The sequence below is a fragment of the Onychostoma macrolepis genome, chromosome 25, assembly GCF_012432095.1.
Source record: "Onychostoma macrolepis isolate SWU-2019 chromosome 25, ASM1243209v1, whole genome shotgun sequence".
Classification (NCBI taxonomy): domain Eukaryota; kingdom Metazoa; phylum Chordata; class Actinopteri; order Cypriniformes; family Cyprinidae; genus Onychostoma; species Onychostoma macrolepis.
In genome coordinates, this window is record NC_081179.1 from 13,796,249 (window position 1) to 13,821,269 (window position 25,021).

At 34.8% G+C, this 25,021-nt stretch overlaps 1 protein-coding gene across 1 annotated transcript in view; it reads right to left on the bottom strand.

The window, feature by feature from the left end:
- Positions 1-25,021, bottom strand: part of magi2b (membrane associated guanylate kinase, WW and PDZ domain containing 2b) — a 119,014-nt gene that overhangs the window by 4,142 nt on the left and 89,851 nt on the right. The window contains 12 exon segments of the mRNA XM_058767392.1: positions 1,665-1,753; positions 2,215-2,353; positions 3,431-3,574; positions 4,009-4,201; positions 7,980-8,361; positions 8,437-8,622; positions 9,652-9,831; positions 10,824-11,019; positions 14,250-14,341; positions 14,733-14,768; positions 17,198-17,375; positions 22,506-22,537. Coding sequence (XP_058623375.1) covers positions 1,665-1,753; positions 2,215-2,353; positions 3,431-3,574; positions 4,009-4,201; positions 7,980-8,361; positions 8,437-8,622; positions 9,652-9,831; positions 10,824-11,019; positions 14,250-14,341; positions 14,733-14,768; positions 17,198-17,375; positions 22,506-22,537 — 1,847 coding nt within the window.

Consider the following 25,021-nt stretch of genomic DNA (forward strand, 5'->3'; position numbering starts at 1 on the left):
AGTCTGATTCATTTTAGTGAATCGGTTTATGTACATGAACTATGGGTCATTTTATGCTATTTTACATAGCAATGAATACAGTATTTCACAAAGTATTACTATGTTTTTTGACTTTCTAGATTTATATACCTAAAATTGATATCATGAAAAATATATACTTTCTATAATAAACATTTATATAATTAATAAATACACACACACACACACACACACACACACACACACACATAAATATATACTTATATATATATATATATATATATACGAAAGGAAATAATTATATTAAGTAATTAAAATAATAAAAATAGTAATTATATAATATATGGAATCTAAAATATATTTATAAATCCAAAACAAAGTTATAATTGTCTATATAAATAAGCATAATTATAAGTATGTGTATCTATAAATGTAATCTAAACATTTATAAATATGAATATATACTTTAGACACAAATCTATAAACACAAATCTTAATGTATAAATGTAAAAATATAAACTGAACATTTTAAAATATAAATATGATATATGAAGGGCCAAACAGGAAAAAAATAATTATATGAAATCTGAATATGAACTACTTAAAAATTATTTATAAATTAAATTAGTCACTTTGTGCCATTTTCGATAGTAATGAAGACAGTATTTCACAAATTATTTGACTGTTTATACTTGTATGAATGTACATTGTATATATACTGTATATATATATTATACAATAATACATGTATTATGCAAATTATATTACATATATAATTGATATTACGTAAAAATATACTTGATATAATAAAATATATTTAAATAATAAACATATATGCATTTGGAGGGCCAAACAGGAAATAATTATATGAAGTAATTAAAATAATCATATAGAATTTGACAATATATTTATAGATCCTAAATATAAAAGTAGAATCTGTAAATGTATTTGTGAAAATAATTATATATACAATTATATGTATATATATCTATAAATGTAAATCTGAACATTTCTACTTTAAGTCTCTCTCTTTAAAAATAATTAAAAGAAATCTGAATATATATTTATAAAATGTTCCAGTGCTTCTAGTTGTATTAACTGTAATTAATGTAAATTTATCTGTTCAAATTGAATGCCCGCACCCGAACTGACCCTTTGCTAATTTCCACCCCCTTATTTTTTAGCATATTTTTGGATAATTTCCATAAAATTGCATTTAATACTCAACACACAGAGCCTCCAGACAATTTCCCTAGAAAACATCACAAACTTATGGCAACAATTGCTGAAGTATGATTGGTAATTCACAATGTTAAGGCGGGGCTAAGTGAAGCATCGATTGAGATCCTGCATTGCTTTCATCAGATAAATACTCTGGTCATTTCTAGTCATTAATTAAGAAAATTCAATGTAGTTAGCTACATTTTGTTAGTAACAGGTAGCTTGATTTTTGTTTTAACCACGTTATTGCTTCCATCAGTCTCAGTGTGGCTTCCCAACACTGTCTTGAGCACATGCACACACTGACACAAAACTACACACAAATACACTGTGCAACCAAACACATTTAAAAGATACAGAGACATGCGACGTATGCTAGTGTACCAATGCAAATCGAAACAAAAGCAGAGAGAAATCTACAGACATAAAGAAATAAGCAGAGAGGCATGCAGAATGCCACGAACCGTGTCTTTAGAGTGTCCCATTATGAAGAAATAGGGTGAGGCTAGAGTGTCGCTTTTCATGCACATGGTAAGGTTGGTAGGTACCATTCCTACAGGACAGGAAGTAAAAGACTGAACTATTGCATTGCAGATTAGAGTTAGAAAAAAAACAGAGCAGCTGATAGAGGAGAGGAGTTAAGAGAACGCTAGTTACAGGCTACTAGACGTTTCGCCACTAAATGAGAGTTCACTGAAAGGTTTAATTGATATAGTGAGTCATCAAAGGCTTTTAAGCTTTTAACAGAAAGCTTTCAGCACAAACAAACTGTCAAGACCACCGTATCCCGTTTGAGCTATTGTTCCCCGGTGCACTCCGATAAGCACATTTATGAGCATTCGCTCCATTACTTCAACCCAAATCAGCAGGTTTTTAGTTTTAAAAGACGATTATCAATTCTATGTTCATCTGAAAAGTTGCTAATGGCTGCAAAAACCTACATTTCTTTTAAACTGAACAAATTTGAAAAGATTAAAATGGTGTTTTCTTGGCATTGTGTGTTGCGGTACCCACCATATTCCGGCACCTGTCCCGTGCCCCTTTTCAACAGCAGGCGTACTCGACGACCGCCGGCCTTGATGAGCTCGATGGCACGAGTGTGACTCATGTCTCTCGTACTCTCACCATTAATTTCAATAATCTGATCTCCAACCTGCGAACATGAGGAATTAGGGGAATATTTTACATCTGGATGTTGTATCACCCTCGAGGCTTTATATTTTATGATAATTGACCAATTAGAGTCAAGTAATAAATACAAAAGACACAACTTTTCAAAGGTTTACTCACCATGGCAGCATTTGATAAAAAATTCTGAAATATTGTGAAATATTATTAGAATTCTAAGTAACCGTTTTCTATTGTAATATATTTTAAAATGTAATTTATTACTGTGATGCAAAGCTGAATTTCCATCATTACTGCAGTCTTCAGTGTCACGTGATCCTTCAGAAATTCTAATATGCTTAATTTTGAAAACAGTTGCTTAATATTTCAGGATTCTTCAATGAAAAATGTAACATTATGTCTCTGTTTTGTTGTTCAACATGAATGACAGACAGCAGGAATATTAAACTGCTGTCACTTTAAGAGCTGCCCAGATCCAATATACTGTTACACATGTGTTCTCTTTCTCCGCTGTTTGCTTTCACTTAAGACCTAAATTACGAGGATACTTGCAGAGATGGCATTTTTACACATACAAGTGTGTGTATTTAACCGTTCAAGGCCTATAACGCAGGAAATATAACCATGCTCTTTGAGCACCGTCTTCACGTACAGCACTCAGAGACAGTCTCTCAGACAACGTGCAGATATAGCAAAATGAGTTCTCTTTTGATGCTGATTGCATTTCAGTGGCTTAAGATCACTTGTTTTTAAACTGCAATGCTTAAAAACGTGTGCAAACATTAAGTTTTCTTGACCACGTAGCACAACAATGTCACATGAGTGTGTAACCAGAGACGATAATAGATAATAGAGACAATAGTCAAAAATCTCTCAGTTGACACATTAACCAGTTAATTGTGTCTTCCGGCATATCGCCCACCCCTATACTGACCCCAAACTTTTGAATTGTTGAACTGTATATGCTGCAAGTCAAATGTACTTCCACATAAAAAATTTCATTTTTTCACAGTGTGAGACTTTCAAAATAGATTTGAACAGTTTGAGTGCGAGACTCATTTGTAAAAGTGCAATTATCTAACAGTCTGAAGAGTTTTCTCACTCTCATTCTGCCGTTGCGGATTGCAGGGCCATCCTCAGCCAGTCTCAGCACAAACAGGTCCATCTTGTATTCCCGTCCTCCGCGGATACTAAAGCCAAATCCCTTCACACTTTTTTCCAGTTCCACAGTGAAATAGTCATAGTCCTGGAAAAATAAATAAAAATTTAAATAAATAAAAATATTGAAGTGTGGCACGCTGCTTTTCAAGACAACCCCCACATTTTACTTTTATCTTCAATTTAAATTTACTTTTAATATTTAATATTCATTTATATTCATGTACTTAACACCAAATATCACAAGAAATGTATGTTGACGAGATCAAACTGCATTTTAATGTGTTATTTATTTATTTACTTTTTTTGTTCTTTTTTTTTATTCAGTGTACAGGACAAATACAAATGCTCTATATTTTATATACAAAAACAAATTGTGCTATAACAGGCGATTTCACTATACAGGAAAAACATGACACTTCTAATGGTGATTTTATTGATTTTCCAGCTGCATTATACTGTAATTGTATCATATTCTGGATGTCAAGTAATATTTTAGTGTAATAAAATGTGCAGTTAGACCTGTGGTCTATAATCGGCGATGGAGTGCTGTCTGTAGTCTATGAGAGCAGGTGGGTGTCTGTACTCCATGGTGGGCGGCTGTCTGTAGTCTGCTACAGGAGGATGTCTGTAGTCCACCGGAGGCTGTCTGTAGTCTGTATATGCAGCTTGGCAGATATCTGGTTTAACATCCTGCCTGGCTTTAACCTCCGACCTGTAGACACCAACAAGGTCAAATTAAGCAATCCTGTCCCACAAGTCAACAGGCTGATTAACTTCATCTACACATTTCCCCCAAAATTAAAGTTTAAACTACCTAAACTCTCTGTGAATGTTGGTTTAAATACTATTACGTCCAATGCACAATAAAAACAACTATTTGTTTGCTTAATGTCTTACAGTGACCTTTTTTTCCCTTTCTGACCATGTGACCAGGGCTTTGCTCATGGGCCATATTTATCAAGTCTCAGTTCCCATCTTTCACGATGCATAAATCAGAGCATTCTTCAGCCAACCCTGGGAAAAAAATGTGCAAACCCTGCCTGAGAGGAGAAGCATGTATTATTGAGGAGGTAAATAATTTATCATGAAGTGTTAAGTGATGTTACTCGGGCTAGTGCGAGAGAAAGACAGCAGATGCTCGAAGCATGATGTGAGACTGCCCAAGGCAGTTTGGTTGAGCCCAAAGACTACCTGAGAGAAGCCTTTAAACAGACGTGGACACATTGAACATCACAGGGAAAAAATAAAGGGATTTGGATGGGTCACGAAGAATGTCAAGAACAATCCCGTCTCAGATTTCAACTCAAACGTCAAAAGGAAAAATCTGAAATTATATTTTACAATTTATTATAGTATTTTAATTTAATAATTAAAATAATTATGAAATAAATTAAATAATTTTAATGAATTATAAATATACTTGATTCATTTATAATATATATTCCACATACATTTTTTTTTTATATATCAGTGTAAAAGGACTTGCCTTGACATTAATGACAATTAAGCAAGATTTCTACCCCCCACAAAAAAAAGAATTAGTCATTACTATAATGAAAAACAAAATTAGATATTATTTGAGTTGTAAACTACATATACCTCATGACAGTATGCTTATTTTATTTTATTTTTGTAATCATTGTATTGCAGTAACTTTTATTGTAATACATGATAATTTTCAGTAGAGCTAATATTTTCAAAATTACAATAAAAAACTAAATACAGTAATGATTATTTTGGGTAAAATGTGCTTAATGGTGATAAAAAAAATGCTATAATGCATAAAATGCAATATGAACAAAATGCTTAATTGTAATAAAAAATAATGTTATGCAAAAACGACAGAATAAACGATAGAACAACAGAACGACAGAAAGATGGATGGATGGATTATGGATAGATGGATAGATACATAGATAAGACTATTAAGGCTGCCCCCTAATAGTCGACTAATCGTTAGTCAACCAAAAGAGGCTTGATCGACAAAAATTTTATTAGTTGCTTAGTTGCAGAAAAATAAATAATCCACAGGTGAAGTCACGCAGTCTGTGGCGGACAGATCGTTAACGCCCGGTCTATGTGGTAATACAGTACTCAGGCAGGACATCCAAATGCTTGCCTATCATTCATCGACCTCAAATATGACTTATCATCTGAAATATGAAGTGTTAGGAACTTTACATGGCCGCTCAATCTAATGTTAACCTAGAGAAATGTGCGCTATAGTGTCTGTGCGGAGTGTGAAGCTGAACAGTAGCTCACTGCAGGACAGATGGAGGCGCCGGAGCGGTCACTTGCTCTTAAAGGGGTCGTCAGATGCCCATTTTGCACAAGTTGATATGATTCTTTAGGGTCTTAATTAAAAGTCTATAACATACTTTGGTTAAAATTTCTGTTTTTTAGTCCATGTTGCTTTAAATGCTAATGAGCTCTGCTGACCCCGCCGCTCTCTTCCGTGAAGTGACGAGCAGTACTGTGAACTTCAGCCGCGAAACTGGCTAACTAGTACATTATTAGGAAAGGAGATTTGCACAAATTCATAAAAAAACCCTTATATTCACTTCTTCTGTAGGTGAGGCTGGATCACGAATGATTCGAACGAACATAGACACATTTAGGCAGATCGGGGATCATCGCATTCCTTTCAAAAACAAAAGTAACGTTAATCCTCTGCGTCTTCAGCGGCTCAGATGTTGGGAGTGAATGACGACTGCTATGTTCATTATTACATCCAACAACAAAACGCCTCAAACGCTTAATCGGAGACATCTTGTCTTCCCCTGCACCACAGTCGACACAATAGCGGACAGCTCTCAGTTCACGCAGGGCGGGTCTAAGGTAAGACGGTCTTGTCAATCAACTATCGTGGGAGTGGCCTGTGCAGAACTACGTCATTCTGACAGGAATCTCAGAACAGCCTGATTTGAGAAAGGGGATTTTAAAATAGGGATTTAAAAAACACTGGGTGGATTTTTATCATTATAGGATGGATGTCTACACACACACTTCCAACACACATTTACATTCAAAGTGAATTTTGCTTCCGATGACCCCTTTAAAATACTCCCTCATTCTTGATCATACAAATAAGAGTACATCTCTCAAATCTGTAAAGACTCTACATTTATTTGTGTGCATTCACAATAACAACAAAATGCGCTTTTGTAAAATAATGAAAGCAAACATGATGCGCGTTCTGCCGTCTTGGTCTGTGAACTCGAGCGCGAAACTCCATATCTATCTTTGCCTTACAGACATTAAAATTATATTTATAGAGAGTGAAATGTCTACTTTCAAATGAACCATTTCAAATGGAAAACTAATGTTCTCAGATTATGTAATCCATATGAAACATGCATACAGGCGCGTCCACTACTGTGAAGATGACGAGTCAGTGTCGCCGACTTCATCTCTTGACTTAAGCCGAAAAAAAAGAAAGCACTAGTTTATCAATACATTATTAAAATGTTAATGCAGCCTCCTTACTGTTTTTCCCTGACACATTCATACTCATTACTTCTGCTGTGCACTGTGGCAAGCTTTATGCGTGTGCTTGAGTGCTTATTAGGCAATGTAGGCAATTAAATGCTCATGTTAATGATTTAAATGGTTTATTTATAAACGTGTGATTAGTCTACTGATGCTTCAAATGAACGACTACTAGTCAACCAGAAAAATCCTTAGTCGAGGGCAGCCCTAATAGATAGATAGATTGATTGATAACAGATAGGCAGATAGATAGATAGAACGATAGATCGCTAGATAGATAGAATGATAGAAGGATAGCTCGATAGATAGAACGATAGATAGAACAATAGATCGATAGATAGAACGATAGAATGATAGATAGATAGAACGATAGATAGAACAATAGATCGTTAGATAGAACGTTAGACTGATAGATAGATAGAACGATAGATCAATAGAATGATAGAACGATAGTACAATAGATAGATAGATTGATAGATAGATAGAACGATAGATAGAACAATAGATCGATAGATAGAACGATAGAATGATAGATAGATAGAACGATAGATAGAACAATAGATCGATAGATAGAACGATAGAATGATAGATAGATAGAACGATAGATCAATAGAATGATAGAACGATAGTACAATAGATAGATAGATTGATAGATAGATAGAACGATAGATAGATAGAACGATAGCTTGATAGATAGAATGATAGAACGATAGATAGATAGAACGATAGATAGAACAAGAATGATAGAACGATAGTACAAAAGAACGATAGATCGAACGATAGATAGATAGAACGATAGATAGAACAATAGAATGATAGAACAATAGATCGATAAATAGAATGATAGTACAATAGTACAATAGAACGATAGATAGAACAATAGAATGATAGATCGATAGATAGAACGATAGTACGATAGTACAATAGATAGATAGATAGATAGAAAGAAAGAAAGAAAGAAAGAAAGAAAGAAAGAAAGAATGAATCTGGGCAAACAGTACCTGGTGTCATGAAGGTACAGCTGTGGTGGGACTGGCACTGATCCGATGGAGGTGGGCTGAACTCCCGGTATGCCCGGATCCACAGCAGCAGCAGCCTGAGTCACCGCTGAGCCCGACTGCATGGCCTCCAGGCCGGCCTGACTCACAGGCAGACTGCTTTGAGTCACTGGTGGGCTGCTGTGCGGAGCTCCAGGGCCCAGCTCCATCAGCAGGGGGCTGGGCTGCGTGGTGGCTGGGCTGGGGTGGGGGGCTGGTGGGCTGGGATGAGCCATGGTCGGGCTCTGCTGGGCTGCTGGGCTGGACTGAGTCTGAGGGCTGTGCTTCTGGGCCACCATGGGACTCTGCTTCTCTGATGTTGGGGCCGAATGAGCACCGTTTACGTCTAGGGCAAAAACGGTTGTGTTTACAAAGGAAGAAGACAGAAATCTTTCTTTGTTGTAACATATTCTGATCATACCTTCTTCAGGGATGATGTGCAAGGTGACAGTGAGTCCAGCGTCTTTGATCAGCTTGACAATGTCAGCGTGAGGCATGTTGATGATAGACTGACAGTTGACAGCCATAATACGATCACCAACCTTCAGCTTCCCACAGCGATCAGCCGGACTGCCCTCGATGATGCGGCCGATCTTATGTGGCACAGCTACAAAACATATGAATGTAAATATTGTGAGAATTTCATGTAAAATATTTTGGTCATATTGTAGTTTTTAAAAATATATATAATAAGAAATGTAATATGTCCCTCCAATATAAAAAACATAAAAATAGAAATAATATTTTCCATAAAGAAAATAAAGTCTGTTTTAGTACTGTTCATTATTTGTACATTGTGATATTTTCATCACAACTGAGCATATTTTCCATTTGAATTGTTATTATTTTAATACATTTTACTTTTGTAATCCCCCCAATAATTACTACAAATATAATAATAATAATAATAATAAATGAATATAAGGTAAATGTTTTTATTAACATTGTTATCATACATTTATTTGATGTTTATAATTTATTTACATTACTATTATAAATATTCTCAATAGTATTATTAATGGTATTAATATAGGCTTCATTTTGTTGTAATAAAGACAAAAACATTTATCATTAACGTAACCATAATCATATATATATATATATATATATATATATATATATATATATATATATATATATTTATATGTATAATGTATATACTATTAAAATATTCTCAATTATTAAACTCAGTGGTACTAAAATAGGCTTCATTACTATATAATACTAATAATAAATATTATAATAATAGTATTTGAGAAGTATTTATTTATAAATTATATAAATGACTATAAAAAGTATTCTCAATAATCTCTAATGGAACTGCAATAGGTATGCACTTTTTTGTAAATTTTGGGCTGAGATAGTTTTTTTTTTATTGATATTTATTTATTTATTTTTACAGGTTTTGTGAGATTTACCCAAATGTGGATAAGATGAATCAGCTTCTTCACTTTAACTTTGTGGACTGTATTCTTGGACACATGATGGGCCTGATGCAATATTTTCAATACATCTGCACTACAAACTGAACTTTACTCTAAGGAGTCTGTCTTAATAAACATGTCGCCATGTGTAAAAGAATGCATTAGCGTTCACCAGAGCATCAGATAAACAGCTGTGTGAAAGGAGGACTTACTTATTGTGTTTGTGGTCTCTGGACGATTGAGGGAGCTGATGATGACGAAGCCAAAGCCTTCACTTTCCTTACGGTGGATAACTACATCAGTGGTGGGGGGCAAGTTGACCGGGCACACAGCATGACCCCGGGGAGAACTGTTTTGATTGGCCGCTGCACCGTTTTCCTCACATGGCTGGCCTGCAGGTGGCAGCAAACACAACCTCAATCAATGCAAACACAGAACCACAGCAGTGTGACTCCAGAGATAATTGCCACCAATTACTGTGCTCTGACTTCTTGATAATGTAATTCCAGGCATATGAAATAATAGTCAGAAAAATCTGTTTTTTTGTTGTTATTTTATGGAGCATTTTTTTAAACCTTTTTTTTTTATCTAAAAAGTCTACATATGTGTTTCATGTTTTGTGTCATATTTAATACATCAGGCTTTAATAGTGGAGGAAAAAACACCTGTTTTACTCAGAGGCCCAAATCGATCAAAAATATGCAATTTGGTGCAGTCGCTGATATTTATATGGCCAAAAATCAGATTAAATTCTGATGTAAATATATTTTTAACAGTATAGACTACATTAAAATGCATATAAATATCAGTTTTCACTCTATAGCTCCCAAAAACTTCTTAGTAAGATATTTAATTGTTTAGTTTTGCATATAATGCAAAAACCTATAATACAATGCAATACAAATTTGATTAAGAGATTTGATATATCATATTTGGCACATGATTTTTCTAAAAACAATTGTGGAAAAATCATAATCAATTAAACCTGAATTGCTTAAGTTGAGTAAATGTTAATCTTGAAATATTAATGACAACATGAAAGTTATTCTTACATTTACTTTTTAAAAATCAAGCAAGCAAGAAAACATGTACTGAGATCTGAAGGTGGACATTTTTACAATTACAATAAAAGGCCTTTTACTTGCCACAAAAGTATAAACTAACAAATCAGACAGGATTTTATCATATTGATCATTTTCATATGAAATATGATACAGTAGGCTTTATAGGGTTAAAGAAACTAAAAAAAACAATTGCTTGTTACTCCTCCTAAATACCTATATTATGGAATTTGCCGTTTTATAAACCTTGACAGTGCAGTAAATGACTAGTTTTGAGGATCAAATTGTCACTGGAGGGTTTGTTTGAGGAGAGTTTTGCTCACCCTGCTGCAGCAGAACTCTCCTCCTGACGGTCAGGGTGACCTGTCCGTTTCGTGCCGCCGCGTGCATGAGGTCGATGACGTAGCGGTGTGGTCTCCCCGCCACGGGCATCCTGTCAACCGAGACCAGCTCATCTCCCGGACGCAGTCTGCCGTCGCGCTCCGCAGGGCTGTTCTCTATGATTGCTCCGATCACAATCTGTGAGGAAAAATCAGCCATCGTGTTAATGTGAACCGACGTGCACAGTCTCATAATAATATTGTCACCGGTCTTACATGTTCAAACAGCAATATTCTTGACAAGCTGATGGGATTATACATATCTAGCCTGACAGAAAGTTGCTCAACTGCAGGTATTTATTTATGAAATTAAATCAAATTACCAAAGACAACTAGCTAAAAGACGACTGTAAATACACTGTCATTTGAAATCCAAGAAAATCCAAGACAATTCAGTTTGGAGGCTTTTAAAAGACACAACTCTGCACAAAATCTGTAAAATTAAGCAGATATTTATGGTATCAGATAATATTTGATAGTCTATTTGATATATACAGTAGCATGGTATGGATCAAGGTTACTGTTACTGTTAACCATAACTATTATGAAGAAGAAAATAAGCAGTAAAAAAAAAAAAAAAAACCTAAAACAATTAAAAAATGAAGTGCAAAAGAATAAAACTAAAATGCAAGCAAACATTCTTTTATCTGGAATTGTACATATTTTAAATATTTCTCAACCCTGACTTCAGACTAGCAATGTATTCTTTCAAATAAATAAATAAAAATAAATAAAATGAATAAATATACAACAACAACAGCAATCCAATAAAAAGCAGCTGTTTGATTGACATGTAAAACAACCAACCACAGTGTTGTGTGTCTCATTACAGGCAGATGGAACAGTTTGTGATGGAATGAAAGGGATGAAAACTACACTGAACTGAAATAAAACTATAATGCAAATGAAAAAATAGAAATGAAGGAAAATTCAGTAACAAATTTTTGAAAAAAAAAAAAAAAATACTATTTGGACTGGGCATTATAATAAAAAAATACCACAGTAAGAGTAATTTTAATTTTATTGAAACGTCTCACAATATAGTTAATTTTGCTATAAATTTAACCCTATAAATTATATATAAAATGTTTATTTATATATAAATTATATATAAATAAACATAAAACGAACATAATCATGTAGTAAAGTGTATACTTTAAAAAAATAAATATATTTTGAAGCTTCATGGACACAAATTTATCTAAAAAAATTATGTAGTGTAATCAGACTGATATATGAGCAAAAACAGCCTCCACTTATATACAGTGGGTACGGAAAGTATTCAGACCCCCTTAAATTTTTCACTCTTTGTTATATTGCAGCCATTTGCTAAAATCATTTAAGTTCATTTTTTTTCCTCATTAATGTACACACAGCACCCCATATTGACAGAAAAACACAGAATTGTTGACATTTTTGCAGATTTATTAAAAAAGAAAAACTGAAATATCACATGGTCCTAAGTATTCAGACCCTTTGCTGTGACACTCATATATTTAACTCAGGTGCTGTCCATTTCTTCTGATCATCCTTGAGATGGTTCTACACCTTCATTTGAGTCCAGCTGTGTTTGATTATACTGATTGGACTTGATTAGGAAAGCCACACACCTGTCTATATAAGACCTTACAGCTCACAGTGCATGTCAGAGCAAATGAGAATCATGAGGTCAAAGGAACTGCCTGAAGAGCTCAGAGACAGAATTATGGCAAGGCACAGATCTGGCCAAGATTACAAAACAATTTCTGCTGCACTTAAGGTTCCTAAGAGCACAGTGGCCTCCATAATCCTTAAATGGAAGACGTTTGGGACGACCAGAACCCTTCCTAGAGCTGGCCGTCCGGCCAAACTGAGCTATCGGGGGAGAAGAGCCTTGGTGAGAGAGGTAAAGAAGAACCCAAAGATCACTGTGGCTGAGCTCCAGAGATGCAGTCGGGAGACAGGAGAAAGTTGTAGAAAGTCAACCATCACTGCAGCCCTCCACCAGTCGGGGCTTTATGGCAGAGCGGCCCGACGGAAGCCTCTCCTCAGTGCAAGACACATGAAAGCCTGCATGGAGTTTGCTAAAAAACACCTGAATAAGATTCTCTGGTCTGATGAGACCAAGCACTGCTCATCACCTGTCCAATACAGTCCCAACAGTGAAGCATGGTGGTGGCAGCATCATGCTGTGGGGGTGTTTTTCAGCTGCAGGGACAGGACGACTGGTTGCAATCGAGGGAAAGATGAATGCGGCCAAGTACAGGGATATCCTGGACGAAAACCTTCTCCAGAGTGCTCAGGACCTCAGACTGGGCCGAAGGTTTGCCTTCCAACAAGACAATGACCCTAAGCACACAGCTAAAATAACGAAGGAGTGGCTTCACAACAACTCCGTGACTGTTCTTGAATGGCCCAGCCAGAGCCCTGACTTAAACCCAATTGAGCATCTCTGGAGAGACCTAAAATGGCTGTCCACCAACGCTACCATCCAACCTGACAGAACTGGAGAGGATCTGCAAGGAGGAATGGCAGAGGATCCCCAAATCCAGGTGTGAAAAACTTGTTGCATCTTTCCCAAAAAGACTCATGGCTGTATTAGATCAAAAGGGTGCTTCTACTAAATACTGAGCAAAGGGTCTGAATACTTAGGACCATGTGATATTTCAGTTTCTCTTTTTTTAATAAATCTGCAAAAATGTCAACAATTCTGTGTTTTTCTGTCAATATGGGGTGCTGTGTGTACATCAATGAGGAAAAAAAATGAACTTAAATGATTTTAGCAAATGGCTGCAATATAACAAAGAGTGAAAAATTTAAGGGGGTCTGAATACTTTCCGTACCCACTGTACATAACATATATATTTATACAATAATTAAAAAACATACTTTTTATTATGTATTTTAAAACAATGCTTTTCACAAAAACATTATAATTATTTACTGGAATAATGATGCTTTGCATCACAGGAATAAATTGCATTATAAAATGTATGAAAACACAAACAGTTGTTTTAAATTCTAATAATGTTTGCCAATATTACTTTTCACTGTGTTTTGATCAAATAAATGTAGCTTTGGTAATCATAAGAAACTTATTTCAAAAACATAAAAAAATCTTACTGACAAACTTTTAAATGGCAGTCTGTGTCACTCATCATCATTTCCTAAATTTTTAATAACCACTATACTCGTATACCATATAATCACGGTACATGCCCAACCCAAATCATGGCTTTGCTATGGTAGTGTTGTATAAGTAGCTGAAGGAAGCAGGAAATGATTTTTTTCAGGTATGTTTCCATCTGCTGCTCGTGGAGCTGTACAGATATGAACCAGTATCTGTTTATCCTGCCCCATACGAGCCTTGTCTCGGGCCTCCGGACTCACAGCCTGCACCGCCTCGTCTCCACCCAGAATCCTAAAGCCGAAGCCGGTCTTCTCACGCAGCAGGTGCACTTCCACTTCCTGATATTCCACACCTGAGGAACAAGATTCACAGTCTAGATCACACACAGCAAACTCAAGAGCGATTAATTCATGCTGCTTCCTTGGTTAGGGATATTTAACCACCTAACAACCACATAGCAACACATTAAAAACTGATCATGTTTGAGCAGAACTTCTTCAAACCGTTCCTAAACCTGAACGCAAGCTGAAGGATCAGAGAACGCCACACGTTATGTAGGTCACCTCACAAACTGGAGTGCTGAACCTTCTGATGTAGTGGAGAATAAGAGTATAGTGGTAGACAGAGAGCTAAATATAGAGAACTGAAGTCACATGGGTTACATAAATTAGCTATTGAAATGACTAACAGCACATGTGCTCTGTGACATAAAGAAAAGGAAAGCAGCACATTCCTCTACTTGCCTGTAGAGTCTGTCAGCGTCCGAGGAGGGACTGGCTCTGTGTGAATGAGAAACGAGAGCTTCAAACAATTAATTTATTCAAAAAGACTTTGTACTATCAAGTAGCTTTATGCTTTATTTAGGCTCATATGTGGAGGAGTCACAAGAAACCTGTCAAGAATTGTAGAGGCTCATATTTCTCCTCAAACTAAAAAGAAATAAATTATTAAATAAATTAAAATTAAAGTGATAAATACATTTTTATTAGACTGAAGAAAATGGGGCCTATTTTTTCTGGTTGTGACATTATTTTCATGAAAATGAAGCACATTTTGCTTTCCAATTGGGATTAATATAATTTGAAAAAATATTATTTAAACTGTAATACAATATATTAATTTCCTTTTTATTTATTTCCATGACTACTATAGTTGTTGTTTGTGATAATTGGATTACTTTTGTAAAAAAATATTTTATTCAGACCATTTCACTAAAGACTCGCTTTGTGAAACTGTTTGGCCAATTTTTTGGTGACCCTGTAGGGCTTGTGAGCAAATATAATTTACACTAGAGCACTTTCCAGCTGATGAAATAAAAAATTATACTCATTACACAATACTTCATAATCAAACCAAGATTTTTAAAATGATTTTTAAGATTAAGATTTTTAACATAATTGAATCAGTTTCCAGGTCTTTCCCATTTTCCAAAAAAAATTCCAGCTTTATTTTCAGAATTTCGATGACTGTGGGAACCCATTGATAATAGTACTAGTGAGAATAGTACTACAGTATTGTTTTTTTGTTTATTTTAATACATTTACGTGGGAAGTGACACGTTCTGCACAGGATTTGTAAATTGCCAAAAAAATAACCAGGTGTTGGTTGTTTGCGCTGTGCTGATTGATCATTGTATGACATCAAAGTACTCAACAGAGCGAGGAATAATACTACTTTCTTCTTCTTCTGCTCACAGGACATTTGCATACTTAGTGCATATCGACATTTTAGGTTGTGCAATCATTTTTCATTTCTTTTTCGTTTAATCTTTAAATGCTTGAGAATAAGAATTATTGTGTTAGTTTGATGCTAATTATATAAGTCGTCATATCAGATATGTATTTTTATTATAGAAATATATGATAGAAAATGCAGATCCATGATGTGTGTGATGATAATATAATATAATAAATATATATAATTTAATGTAATGAACATTGCCTTGTTATAATAGAGTTTTATAATTTATACATATAACTATTATATATGGCAATACAATATACAATAATATTTAATATTGTACAATAATATTTAATAATCTGTCACACCCACTGGAGTCTTGTCAGTAGGTCACGCATGCGCTGATACCTCTTGAAGTAAACTAACCCTGAAACATAACCTACGCCGAAACAGGTTACGTTCAGAGAATAAGTTAATATGGCTACTTACACACCCTAAAATTTACCTCTGGTTTTGGAACCAAAAGCTGAGTTTATCCGCTTACCCTTAAACATACACGGGCATGTCACATAACCTGCTTTCTGGAATACACCCCTGAACTGTTGTGCATCTCCGAGCAAGCGGTGTTTCGTTTCTGAATGAATGCACATTTTGAACAAATTGTGTGAACCAATGATTCAATGGCCCATTCATAAAGAGAGCCATTTACTTGATTCTTGAATAAATCAGCAGTTTGAATGAATCGAATGAATGAATGACTCAATGACTTACTCATAAAGACATTTACCGCCACCTGCTGGCAATTTTAGTTTCTTATTTAGAGTATCACTTCACTAAAAAAAAATATATATATATATAAAAATAATAAAGCTGTTTAAAAAATAATAATAATAGTTCACCCAAAAAGAAAAATTCTGTCATCATTTACTCACCCTCATGACGTTTCAAACCTGTATCACTTGCTTTCTTTTATGGAACATAAAAGAAAATAATGAAGAATGTTGGTAAGCAGAGGAAAAAGAATGTTGGTAACCAAGCTAATTTGGTTACCAATGACTTTCACTGTATAAACAAAAATACTGAGACGTTTCTCAAATAATCTTCTTTTATGCTCCATAGATTGTTATGCCATTGTAGCCTAAACGTTTATGTGTAAAAAAAAAAAGATGTTGAATCAAATAAAACATTTCTTTCTAAAGTTACTTTTTTAGTAATATCTACTTGATATTTTTTATTATTTAACACAATAATGATTTTAAAATATCTTTTGGGGGTATTTTCACACCCATTTTCATTATGACTCTCATTTCATGACTGACAGCTAATATAAAAGAAAAATCATGCGATTAATCGTGATTAAATATTTTAATCATTTCCCAGCACTAATATATATACTGTATGCATGTATATATATATATATATATATATATATATATATATATATACACACATACATATAAATCTAAGCTGAAATATTTTATAAAGTAATTTATAAATAACTAGAAAGCGACCAAAATCTCTGACTTACGTCTGCTTTCATAAATGGCACGTGACTTCTCATAGAGGTCGTAGGGGTCCGGCTTGCTCAGGTGGAAGGGCTCTGTGTCCGGAACAGAGGAGCGATGGAGCGTCTGGCCGGGATGTGGGGCACCGTGGGGGAGCAAAGCAGCCGACAAGCTGGTCTGGGGGCTTCCTTGAGGGTCCCACTGTATGGACAACACAGATATAGACTGGTTTGAGTGGATAATATATATACATGTGCCAAAAAGAAGTGCAAATCTCTCATGTAGATCCTTTAAAAGTTCAAGAGGAGAACATCTGGCGTTTCATAAAGGTGACCCCTGTCATTACTCCTGTCCTCTTTCTGCGAGGAGAGAGTTTAGCAGTCCAATCGCTCTCTGGAGGTTCAGTGGGGGAGATGAATTAAGCCCTAAGTGAGGGACTAAAGTGTGAAGTGAAGTATCTGTGCTACAGTCATGCGCCCCGGGGGCTAATGGATCCTATTTCCTGTGAGCTGTTCATTTCACCTGCAGCTCTCTCCGCTTAACCTGCCAATTCCATTACGAGCCCTGAATCCAGCAGCACTGGACGGCTTCCTGAAAATTATGTATCTCACACCAGGATGAAAGTGAACTCACATGAAATTAGATATCACGGCCAGTTCTAGAAATACCTAAATGCGCTAAATGAAATGTTGCATTACTTTACAAGGCTTCGGAGAAACTTAACCTTGGATAGTCCATTAAGTTTCCCAAACACCATTTGTGGATCTGCAATGCAATTAAGACGTGTAAAACTGAGGAAGATTACACAAGTGGACTAAAAACACTGTGGCGCATTCATTTGTTGTGGGATAGTGACAAAAACAGCCTGGGATATTCTGCTAATATCGTCTTTTATTAAATGGCTTGCTAGAATACTTGTTTTTGATTGGCCAAACAGAAATGGTCAATCATGCATGCATATATATATATATATATATATATGTTAAATAAAATATTAAAATATTAAAAATTATATACAATTTTGTATCAACCAGGATTATTATAGTTAAACTAAACTAATAACTAATAGTTAAACTACAAATGAAACTAAATTTTAAAAAGTTACTCAAAATAAAATCAATGTTAACTGGAATAAAATAAAATATAAAAAACTTTTTATTTTTGCTATTTGCAAAGGCAAAATTTTTCATTTAAATTTAGTTGAACTTTAATATGCTAAAATAAACTGAAAGAGGTTAGGGTTAGACATATATATCATAAACATATACTATACAATTTTTATTTGCAATTGATTAGATTAATTAATAACCATATAATGTAATTAACCAGATAAAATTTTTTAATGATTTTTAATTGACTTACTTATATATATATATATATATACACACACACACACACAAACTAAATTTAAAACCACAACAAAATTGTTACTCGAAATAAAATACAATATATACATATTTTAATTTAGCTATTTGCAAAGGCAACACTTTTTCATTTTAATTTAGTTGAACTTAATGCACTAAAATAAACTGAAAGAAAAAGACAAAAAAAAAACAATGTAGACATGTACTACAAAAAACAAAAACAAAAACTACAAAAAGACAAAATTACTAAAAAAAAAATGTAAACTGCTTCAAACTTTTAATAAAAACTGTAAAATGTCAATGATAATGAAATAACAGTATTTGAAATATTATGGATATTATTATGGATATATGGATAATAACCTTTACTTGCCATAATTTCAAACTCTTCTAAAAGGGTTTGTATCATGTGAAAGTTGTTTCTTTTGTAAAATAAATAGACAGTGAAAAAACAAATCCCACAGATTTGAAGTGACATGAGGGTGAGCAAATAATGACAGAATTTTCATTTTTATGCGAACCCTCTCTTTAATATTTAAAACTTAAAATGAATCCATTTTCAGAAATGAGGAGTTTTGTTTTTAAGTCGGCCAGAGCTATAAATCACAAGGCAGCATGATTGAGTCCGCGGGTCTCGGGGACCGAGGAGGAGGAATATCAATTGAGTATCACCTGCATAATCTTTGCTTGGAATAATTTCTCTTCATGATAAACACATTCAAGCGTGCTCCACCTTCACAAACACACATATTAAAGAGGCACACTTTGCTGTCAGTTAAAGCTTTTTGTTTGCTAATGCAGCAGCACAAGAGGCATACTGATTAAGCACGCCACCCATGGCGACGGCGTTAATGCATCTGTCACCCGGGACATTTCCATGTCGGGTTTCATCAGAGTGTTATCCAGCGCGCCGCTGAACACGTGCTGAGACTGAGAACTCGTGGCTGCGGTTTGTCTTTAACAGCAATCGGAGATTGATGCTGCAATTGCTCTGAGCTGCTGAGGGATTTCGGCCATCAGACGCTGGTCTAAAATCACTGCTAAAGGGCAGCAGCTAGCTGGAGGTGTGCAGATGCGTAAATCCTCTTACGTTTCACAAAAAAAACATGACTTGATCATTTCTCCAGCAAACGCCGAAGCTGAATCACAACTGTCAAAATTACATCAGCGTATCTGCTGAAATGAGCAATCAATTTGCGCTGTATTACATGGCAAATATTGGAAATATCATTTTAAAGGTAACAGTATACACTTGTACATATGTGTATGAGAACATTTATAACTTATAAATGTTTTTAGAGATGAAAATCCCAAAAAATGTGGTCATACATTTCAATCATTTTTATTAAATACTACTAACAAAACACATAATATGCATCTTTACACTTTGTCATATGAACACCTAGTTAAAAGCTGTATTTGTTAGATTCACTTAAAAGAACAGACACGTTTGAATCACTTGTTTGGGAATGCATGTTTTTGAGTCACTAAAAATAGTGCTGTCAAACGATTAATCGCGATTATTCGCATCCAAAGTTTTTTGTTTACATAGTATATGTGTGTACTGTGTATATTTATTATGTATATGTAAATACACACACATGCACGTACAACCCGAATTGTTGGGACGTTTTTAAATTTGAATAAAATGAAAACTAAAAGAATTTCAAATAACATGAGCCAATATTTTATTCACAATAGAACATAGATAACATTACAAATTTTTAAACTGAGAAATTTTACAATTTTATGGACAAAATGAGCTCATTTCAAATTTGATGCCTGCTACAGGTCTCAAAATAGGTGGGACAGGGGCATGTTTACCATGGTGTAGCATCTCCTCTTCTTTTCAAAACAGTTTGAAGTCTGGGCATCGAGGTTATGAGTTTCTGGAATTTTGGTGTTGGAATTTGGTCCCATTCTTGCCTGATATAGGTTTCCAGCTGCTGAAGAGTTTGTGGTCGTCTTTGACGTATTTTCCGTTTAATGATGCGCCAAATGTTCTCTATAGGTGAAAGATCTGGATTGCAGGCAGGCCAATTCAGCACCCGGACTCTTCTGCTACGAAGCCATGCTGTTGTAATAGCTGCAGTATGTGGTTTTGCATTGTCCTGCTGAAATATACATCTTCTGGAGGGGAGCATATGTTGCTCTAAAACCTTTATATACCTTTCAGCATTCATAGTGCCTTCTAAAACATGCAAGCTGCCCATACAGTATGCACTTATGCACCCCCATACCATCAGAAATGCTGGCTTTTGAACTGAACGCTGATAACACGCTGGAAGGTCTCCCACCTCTTTAGCCCGGAGGACACGGCGTCCGTGATTTCCAACAAGAATGTTAAATTTGGACTCGTCTGACCATAGAACACTTTTCCACTTTGAAACAGTCCATTTTAAATGAGCCTTGGCCCACAGGACACGACGGCGCTTTTGGACCATGTTCACATATGGCTTCCTTTTTGCATGATAGAGCTTTAGTTGGCATCTGCAGATGGCACAGCGGATTGTGTTTACCGACAGTGGTTTCTGGAAGTATTCCTGGGCCCATTTAGTAATGTCAATAACAGAATCATGCCGATGAGTGATGCAGCGTCGTCTGAGGGCCCAAAGACCACGGGCATCCAAAGGTCTTCGGACTTGTCCCTTACGCACAGAGATTTCTCCAGTTTCTCTGAATCTTTTAATGATGTTATGCACTGTAGATGATGAGATTTGCAAAGCCTTTGCAATTTGATGTTGAGGAACGTTGTTTTTAAAATATTCCCATCTTTTTACGCACTCTTTCACAGATTGGAGAGCCTCTACCCATCTTTACTTCTGAGAGACTCTGCCTCTCTAAGCCATCCCTTTTATAGCTAATCATGTTACAGACCTAATGTCAATTAATTTAATTAGTTGCTAGATGTTCTCCCAGCTGAATCTTTTCAAAATTTCCTGCTTTTTCAGCCCTTTGTTGCTCCAGTGCCAAATTTTGAGACCTGTAGCAGGCATCAAATTTGAAATGAGCTCATTTAGTGAATAAAAGTGCAAAGTTTCTCCGTTTAAACATTTGTTATGTTCTCCATGTTCTACTGTGAATAAAATATTGGCTCATGTGATTTGAAAGTCTTTTAGTTTTCATTTTATTCAAATTTAAAAAAAGTCCCAACATTTCCGGAATTCGGGTTGTATATATTTAAGAAAAATATGTTACTTTTATAATATAAATATATACATGTAAATACATGTAAATATTTTTAAAGTATATACTGTATGTGTGTGTATTTAAATATACATAATAAATATACATAGTACACACAGATATATTATGTAAATAAAAACTTTTATTTTGGATGCGATTAATCGTTTGACAGGAATACTAAAAAAGAATGTTTCATTAGAATCATTCATACAGGAATCAGACCACAGTGTTTGATTCACTACAACGAACCGACTAAGAGTCATTTGTTCAGAAATTGGACAACTCTGGTTCTGCGGCATGTGTTTGATTTATTAAAAATAATTTTTAAAATATTATATTATTAGTCGGATGGCTTAGAAGAGTCATTTGTTTTGAAATCAGACAACTCTGGTTGTGCTGTATGTATTTGATTCATTAAAATGAATCAGCTCATAAGAGTCATTCCTTCAAGGTTCGGGCTACACTGGTTGCACTGCATCTATTTGATTCACTAAAACTGGTGAATTGGATAATTTATATGATGTGTCCATACAAAATTACATAATACAAATTAATTCAAAATCGCCACCTTGTAAAATATCTACATATTTATGGCGTTCCATCCATACCAGTGGAAGAAAGCACTTGCGAGAACTGTTAATGGAACCAAATGTCATGTGGTTGAATCTGTATTGAATCCTTACTTCACGACCCTTTGAATTTACAGAAGGTGTAAAGATCAGTTTAAGAACATGCAAAAACAAACAGTAGTGTGAGAAAGCAAATATTTCAAATCATTTACCTGTTTTGTGGGATCCCAGGGTGTGTAGAGGCCTGATAGAGAAAGAAAGAGAATGATTAATATCATTAGATCTAAGGAGTAATTTTTCATAATTGTCACATAATATTCATCCATTTTTCTCTTCACTTTGTTGTCCTGTAGGCAGTGAGGAAAGTTTATTGCATTTATTTGCAAGGTAATTACATCATTAGCTTTGAGCAGGTGCCAAACTCATCTTAAATAAAAAGACTAAAATTGAGCCTGCCAAACAGTATTTAGTACCGTAAAGGAGAAAGAAGACACTAAACTAGATTTTTGACTTCCAGTCAGTTCTGAATAATTCTGAAATATGAATGGCCAGAAATGCTTTTAGCATATGTGTTGAATCTATATCACTGTATATCACTCAGCATTACTGGCTCATTCGTATCGGACACATATCTGTAGTAACATGTCTACGTATTAGTATTAGGATAATCAGAAATTAGGAAGAAAATGTAGGATTATGATCACTTATGAGAAAAATAAATGGAAATGAGCATTTTTACCATTATTATAACACTCACGCTATATTATATATTATGTAGAGTACTGTAGTGTTTCTGTCATAATAAAAATGAATTTTTATTAGTGATATTTTCTGATTCTAGTAAATGCATCAGAAAACTCATTATAGCAAGATACTTTATTTATAAACATACTGTATATGTTCGAGATAAACATTTGCATTAGATATTAAGTTTATTTTTCAGACTCCACTGACATGTTGTTTTTCTTGTTTTATTAAAAAAGTGCCAATGGGGTCAGAAAAAGGGATATAGAATAGTGTGTTTATATTAAAAACAATGTATAAATGAACCAAATTACATCTAAAATACATGTATTACAACTTTTTTTTTTCAAATAAAAACAATTAATGAAAAATATTATGACATTATGAATAAAGTATCTTTCTGACTACATTATTTACACTAACAGAAATCCATTTTAATGGTCAGACTGGGTAGAAATACATAGAAATACATCTGGGTAGAAATAGTTACAACCACACATTTCACTTTTTACAATATGCAAAGAATTACCACAGTACTGTTTTATTCTGAGTTCCCCATATAATAAAATGTATGATGTACATTTGTGATATGACTGTCTGTGATATGAAGGTTTGTTTAAGATTCATCTGCAATGTGATTAAATCATGGCCAGAGGTGCTATGAGAATAATGAGTTATGACATTTCATTTCTTAGACTCGTACCTGTTTCTTTCAATTGCACAGCCTATATTGCGAGTCTTTGTGCTTCTGTTTGCATGAAAATGTGCACGCATGTGAACGTCTGGATGTGTGTATGTGAGCATTTGTTGGGGAGTGAGGCATTTTTCTGCCTACTTAAACTAACAGGATTACATCAAACGCTATATGACCAGGACACGACTTGGCAGCGAAGGGCTAAACATAAAGCCTCGGGCAAACGTGCACAGTCGTGCCACTCCACAAGTCCTCCTCCTCCCCCAATGCATCACAAAAGAAGCCATATGGACAAGAAAAAGCAGAGAACTTCGATCTAGATTTCGTTCAAGGCTTCAAGGATTTGTTATTTCTTTATTGCCGCATTCGGACTTACACAATGAAATAACCTTCAAAAAATTCTAACTTCAAAGTTGAATGCCACGTTCTGTCAGTGGCCTCATGCGTCCTTGGGTTTCACTCATGTCGTGCGTCTCTCTCAGGTGAAGTCTGAAAGGTGAGTTAGATGGAATCACGAGGGATTCGGGGTGACTGTCAGCTCTGAGTTCACCGAGACCCAGATGGAATAGAGCCAAGAGGATGTAAGAGAGCTATCTGCACTGCTGAAATGCCACGGCCCTGATGATATTTCAGACAGCACAGGGAGTCAGAGGAGTATAGTTATCACCTCACACCTGCCTGTCCAGTCCTACCTGAGATGTCAATAATCCTCATAAAAGAAGTGCAGCGAGGGAGACGGACAGTGGATTTGTGCTCTGACTGCTGCACTAATAAGGTAGAGAAATGGGAATCGTAAGGATAATTTTGGTTCCTTAATGATTTTTTAGTACTCTGCAAATTTGGAGATAAGAAATACATTTCTTATTGCATTTACCTCCCTCGGCAGTCTGTTGCCAAATGAGATCATTTCTGATTCCAACAGAAATAAATGTAGTGAAATTATTGCAAAAGTTGCATTTATGCACTTGGGTGTAAATGCAATCCAATAACTCGTCCTAAGTAGGTCTGGGCGAAATACTGAATATTTGCAGAATATATTCTTTATTATTTTGCTGGCAGGATTACATGTAGGTATATATTGCTATTTATTTTTTATGTATGTTATGTAGTCATGGTGCATATAAATAAAAGCAGATCAAATAAATATATTTTTCTTTTGTTAATTTAGTGATGAATAGTGTGGAAAATAAGCCTTGATTCATTTTCAACTAGATTTTTTTTTACTTTTAGCATTTTTGAATCTGCAACAACTGCTAATTAAAATAATGGTCCCTTTGTATTTTAGTATTA